This window comes from Oncorhynchus mykiss, chromosome 5, assembly GCF_013265735.2.
Source record: "Oncorhynchus mykiss isolate Arlee chromosome 5, USDA_OmykA_1.1, whole genome shotgun sequence".
NCBI classification, from domain to species: Eukaryota; Metazoa; Chordata; class Actinopteri; order Salmoniformes; family Salmonidae; genus Oncorhynchus; species Oncorhynchus mykiss.
In genome coordinates, this window is record NC_048569.1 from 11,879,211 (window position 1) to 11,885,640 (window position 6,430).

General features: G+C 39.4%; 1 protein-coding gene across 2 annotated transcripts; it reads right to left on the bottom strand.

Annotated features, from left to right (window-relative positions):
* Nucleotides 1-1,095: 1,095 nt before the first annotated feature.
* Nucleotides 1,096-5,365, bottom strand: c5h5orf63 (chromosome 5 C5orf63 homolog). Of its 2 annotated transcripts, none has more exons than XM_021601683.2 (4): nt 5,281-5,365; nt 3,765-3,879; nt 3,528-3,584; nt 1,096-1,435 (listed from the first exon to the last, which is right to left on the bottom strand). In XM_021601683.2, the coding sequence occupies exons 2-4, from the start codon at nt 3,870-3,872 to the stop codon at nt 1,265-1,267; spliced, it is 336 nt and encodes a 111-aa protein (XP_021457358.1). In that variant the 5' UTR covers nt 3,873-3,879; nt 5,281-5,365; the 3' UTR covers nt 1,096-1,264. The 2 variants fall into 2 exon arrangements, with proteins under 2 accessions (XP_021457358.1, XP_021457360.1); XM_021601685.2 differs by lacking the exon at nt 5,281-5,365 and adding an exon at nt 4,523-4,575.
* Nucleotides 5,366-6,430: the final 1,065 nt, after the last annotated feature.

Below are 6,430 nucleotides of genomic sequence, written 5' to 3' on the forward strand. Positions count from 1 at the left end.
TGAAGCACGGGGGTGGCAGCATCATGTTGTGGGGGTGCTTTGCTGCAGGAGGGACTGGTGCACGTTACAAAATAGATGGCATCATGATGGAGGAAAATGATGTGGATATATTGAGCAACATCTCAAGACATCAGTTAAAGCTTGGTCGCAAATGGGTCTTCCAAATGGACAATGACCCCAAGCATACTTCCAAAGTTGTGGCAAAATGGCTTAAGGACAACAAAGTCAACGTATTGGAGTGGCCATCACAAAGCCCTGACCTCAATCCCATAGAAAATGTGTGGGCAGAATTGAAAAAGCGTGTGCGAGCAAGGAGGCCTACAAACCTGATTCAGTTTCACCAGCTCTGTCAGGAGGAATGGGCCAAAATGTACCCAATTTATTGTGGGACGCTTGTGGAAGGCTACCCGAAACGTTTGACCCAAGTTAAACAATTTAAAGGCAATGCTACAAAATACTAATTGAGTGTATGTAAACTTTTGACCCACTGAGAATGTGATGAAAGAAATAAAAGCTGAAATAAATCATTCTCTCAACTATTATTCTGACATTTCACATTCTTTAAATAAAGTGGTGATCCTAACTGACTTAAAATAGGGAATTCTTACTAGGATTAAATGTCAGGAATTGTGAAAAACTGAGTTTAAATGTATTTGGCTAAGGTGTATGTAAACTTCCGACTTCAACTGTACATATAATTTTTTATTTAACCTTTATTTAACTAGGCAAGTCAGTTAAGAACAAATTCTTATTTTAAATGACGGCCTACCCCGGCCAAACCTGGATGACGCTGGGCCACTCGGGAGCCAGTAGGCCTTAACTGTATATTTAAAGATGGAATGCTTAGTTGCTACTTTCATTTTTGGACCTATAAAATAATGATATATATATATATATATATATATATATATATATATATATATATATATATATATATATATATACACATTAATTTTTGAAGAATATAACTTATAAATGCCTCATGAGCTTTGTTCAACTGTCACACTCCATGAGAACCCGAAATAGAAGCTTATTTTACTCCCAATAATTGTAAACAATGTAAATGCAAACAAACACTGAATACCCTAAAAAAAAAATGGTTCAAACTATAATTTTAATATCATGCATGGTCTGACCTTGCATCCATATCTCTGTCCATGAATTTGAGTGTGGTTATAGTGCCCATCCCTCAGCTCTTTACCAAAACACAGGTGGGGTGACCTGGATTCTAGCTTTAAGTAGGCTACACTATTGCAAAGTAATTTTATTGTTGTTCTTCATCCACTTCAGCCAACCGTTTCTCCAGGAGTGAAGTGCTAACTCTGTGCATCATTAGAAACTGTCCATTCAGATGGAAGACTGGGATGTCGTATTTGTATCTGTCCCACCAAATTTTGTTCTCCGGCAGTGTGATATCTACCTGCAGAAAAATATACTGTAAATAACAGAAATAAGAGAAGACATTCATTAGTAAATTGACCTTTTGATAATACACTGAGTATACCAAACATTAGACACATCTTCCGAATATGGAGTTGCACCGCCCCCTTTTTGCCCTCAGAACAGCCTCAATTCGTCGGGGCCTGGACTCTCCAATGTGTCCAGCGTTCCACAGAGAAGCTGGCACATGGTAACTACTATGCTTCCCACAGTTGCGTCAAGTTGGCTGGATGTCCTTTGGGTGGTGGACCATTCTCGATATACACAGGAAACTGTTGAGCGTAGTAAAATGCCCAGCTGTGTTGCCGTTCTTGACACAAACCAGTGCACATGGTACATACTACCATACACCGTTCAAAGGAACTTCAATCTTTTGTCTTGCCCATTCACCCTCTGAATGGCACACATACACAATCCATGTCTCAAAGCGTACAAATCCTTCTTTAACCTGTCTACTGCCTTTCATGTACACTGATTTAAGTGGATTTAACAAGTGACATCAATAAGGGATCATTGCTTTCACCTGGAATCACCTGGTCAGTCTATGTCATGGAAAGAGCAGGTGTTCTTAATGTTTTGTACACTCAGTGCATACGGAAAGTATTCAGATCACTTTACTTTTTACACATTTTGGTACGTTACAGCCTTACTCTAAAATGTATTACATTGTTTTCTTTCCTCTTCAATCCACAATACCCCATAATGACAAAGCAAAAAAAGGTATTTTGAAATGTTTGAAAATGTTTGTTTTTTTCCCCCCCAAAATATCACATTTAAATAGGTATTCAGACCTTATTCTCAGTACTTTGTTGATATACCTTTGGCAGCAATTACAGCACCGAGTCTTCTTGGGTATGACGCTACAAACTTGGCACACCTGTATTTGGGGAGTTTCTCCCATTCTTCTCTGCAGATCCTCTTGAGCTCTGTCAGGTTGGATGGGGAGCATCGCTGCACAGCTATTTTCAGGTCTCTCCAGAGAGGTTCGATCGGGTTCAAGTCCGGGCTCTGGCTGGGCCACTCAAGGACATCCAGAGACTTGTCCCAAAGCCATTCCTGCATTGTCTTGGCTGTGTGCTTAGGGTCATTGCCCTGTTGGAAGGTGAACCTTCCTCAGCGCTCTGGAGCAGGTTTTCATCAAGGATCTCTCTGTACTTTGATCCGTTTATCTTTCCCTCGATCCTGACTAATGTCCCAGTCCCTGCTGCTGAAAAACATCCCTCACCATAGGGATGGTGCCAGGTTTCCTCCAGACGTTCCACTTGGCATTTAGGCCAAAGAGTTCAATCTTGGTTTCATCAGACCAGAGAATCTTGTTTCTTATGGTCTGAGAGTCCTTCAGATGACCTTTGGCAAACTCCAAGCAGGCTGTCATGTGCCTTTTACTGAGGAGTGGCTTCCGTCTGGCCACTCTACCATAAAGGCCTGAATGGTGGAGTGCTGCAGAGATGGTTGTCCTTCTGTAAGGTTCTCACATCTCCACAGAGGAACTCTTGAGCTCTGTCAAAGTGACCACTGGGTTCTTGGTCACCTCCCTGACCAAGGCCCTTCTCCCCCGATTGATTGGTTGGGCAGGGTGGCCAGCTCTAGGAAGAGTCTTGGTGGTTCCAAACTTCTTGGGGACCTTCAATGCTGCAGAAATGTTTTGGTACCCTTCCCCAGCTCTGTGCCTCGACACAATCCTGTCTCGACTCTAAGGACAATTCCCTCGACCTCATGGCTTGGTTTTTGCATTGACATGCACTGTCAACTGTGGGACCTTATATAGACAGGTGTGTGTGCCTTTCGAAATCATGTCCAATCAATTTAATTTACCACAGGTGGACTCCAATCAAGTTGTAGAAACATCTCAAGGATGATCAATGGAAACAGGATGCACCTGAGCTCAATTTCGAGTCTCATAGCAAAGGATCTGAATACTTATGGATATGTACTTTGTCATTATGGGGTATTGTGTGTAGATTGATGATTTTTGAAACAGGCTGTAATGTAATAAAATGTGGAAAAAGTCAAGGTGCCATTTAGCAGACACTTATCCAATTGTTCAGCAAACATTTAAGGTGCATTTCTGAGAAACATAACCTCACCCTGTGTTTGTATGGTTCAAGGACGTCTTTTGCTTCATCACACAATGGGCATGGATCCTGGAAAATGGTTAAATACACATATCAGTAGTGCTAACTAATGCATTCATCACTTTGCCTATAAAAAGCACACAAAAAATGTGTCAAGCAAAACCTTGAGAGGGACCACTAATATGAACATTATTAATTAAAATATGAATATTATCTGATTAATTTAAATTACTCAACAATTCACATTACCTTGGTAAAAAGCGTTAAAGTAGGTAAGTACTTTTGGGAGAAGAGTCTTCTAAGCAGATGAGCAGAACTCTTTGTCCTGTGGAGAGTCCTCGGCAAGACCAAATGCATTGTCTGTCTGCAAAGTAGACAATTACTGCATCAGACATGTAGGCTTGGCACTACTTTATATGCTCTCTGTTACCTGGAGTTGCATGACAAATGGTCCAGGTACACAAGTACAATGCCCACTACAGTAAATGGTGACCCCAACGTGATATATCATTAGGAAATTGTGGATTATTTTGATAACTTTGGAAGTTCGGTAAACGGCGATTGGATACTTAGGAGTATTCTTGATTACTCTGAATGTCCGGTTCAGGTCGTATCCTTCATATTTGCATCCGTGGGTCCGTAGGAAGTTTAGATGATTTATTCCATTAGATTCCATGATATATAATGAATACACATCCTCTGTAATTAATAAGGTGCCAGCTACAGACCTTTTTAAGTTGAGGGAATCTCGTATTCTTGAGTTAGCTCAAATGCAGATCAAGAAAAATAATGGTCTTAACATTACTTCGACAAGTGATGAAATACTTGATTAGGCTGCTAATATTTAGGCTGCTAATGAATGTCTTAGGCTGCTAATGAAAAGTATCTTTGACCGGAACGTTACATGTTTAATGTTCTCTCTGCACTGTGTGCTGGAGCACCCATTCTAGTTTTCACTTTTCCCAACCTGTGACCTGTGCGTATTTTTTATTTATTTTTCTACTCACTTATTTCTGAGTGAAAGTGTGTTGTCTGTCCAGAGCTGATGGTTGGTGAGCTGCTTCTTAACCAGATGGAAGAAAATTAGCTATGGTCCAGCATTGAATGCCTTGTAATGCTTGTTAATGCTTTATAACTTAAGCTTGATGCCTTGTATGTAATCCCTTCATTTTCCAAAGTAATTAAATACACTTGTATTTAGGATTCCATTCTCAGACATTTATTGATAGCTTATTAGTGTAACTCAAATATATTGTTCTTCCATATTGCTAAATCATCTTTATGGAGTCAGATAAACATTTTAATTGGCTAATTGCTTAGTCTTATTACTAGTCACATGTGAGATATTTATACTATCATATATACTGTATGTCAAAAATATTACGGCTACAGACATTCTTGTATTTCAAAAGCATTTCGATTGCTATAATGACCTCTCTTTGCATTGTGAAGGGTGACCAGAGTATTAAGACAGCCATATTTCCTCTCAAATTTCTCCACATATAAATCTAAAGCACTGGGTAAATCTGTCAGAAATCAACTAATTTTTAAAAACAGTAGCGCCGATTGCGTAGGACCAGTTTGGCTGCAAAGTGTATTTTTAGCGTAGACCTGTGCCTTGAGGTAGTAAATAAACCTACCGCTGTATCTATGTTTATGTTTCTCTATGAAATGTTTTTATCCAGTATAAAAATGTATGCACGTCAAAAGCCTGGCAGTATTTTAGTTATTTGTGTAAAAGAGTAGAGTTTATGAAATATCTCACCTATGAGAGGACAACCAGGCGTGACAAAACAGAGGAAAAAGGAACACAAATGTAGGTGATACCTATTGGTTGACTGTCATTTTACTTCCTGTTCAAGGGAGTGCCACTATTGGACAATTTTCTGTCCATCAAATAAAGTTAAACCTACACGCGGCAGTATTGTGGAAACGTGTACAATCAGCGGTTACAAAGTTTCCATTCATAAAATGACAAATGACAGTCAGATAGATGGGTGCCCCCATTTGTTAAACAGTAGCAAGTGTTTAGCCTTTTGTATATGACAAACCTTAATTTGCAGTGCATTTCTTTTCCAATCAATATTGATAATGGACATAATTTGGAAATGGGTATTACTTGTATTAACAAATAATACTATTTTACAGTGATGACCTATATCCTAGATATTCATGCTGCATGTAAACCCCCTCAAAACAATCCTGGTATTGAAAATATGTCAGCTGAAGGCTCACTGTCTGCACTGAAATATATAATAATAATAACAAAGACCTTTTGAATGTTGACAACTAAGCGAGGTCAAGCCCCATCATTTGACACAAACACACACACGCTTTTACCTTATTACACATGTACTACATTTAGTAAACAAATGTCAAAGAGTCAGTAGCCTAATAACACCTCATTTATTTATTAATATTTTTTATTTCACCTTTATTTAACCAGGTAGGCTAGTTGAGAACAAGTTATCATTTGCAACTGCGACCTGGCCAAGATAACTGCATAAAGACTGATATGCTTTATGCAGTTATTTTGGGATTGGATGATCAAGGTGTGCCACACTGAATCCAACCTCAGCGTAAATACAACAATCTGAAACAAATAACTAATGATTTGGTGCGGCTAATCCACTAATATCGAAAACCTGACTCTAGGCAACAGTGACCAGTCAGGTTGGGTTTTCGAGACTACTAATGCACAGCATGGAGTTTCTTTGGCTGCTGAGAGCGTGCAGCCACGGCTAGTGTCATGGACGAGACCGCGCGGCTCTCAAACTGTGATTTAGCTCTCCTAAGCCTGCTGCTTTTAAAGGAGTAGAGTAATATAACACAATGTATATTGATCTGATGAAACATTTTAAGCCTTTCCACCTTCATCATCACCTGTATCCATTATGTTACTAGGACAACGGACT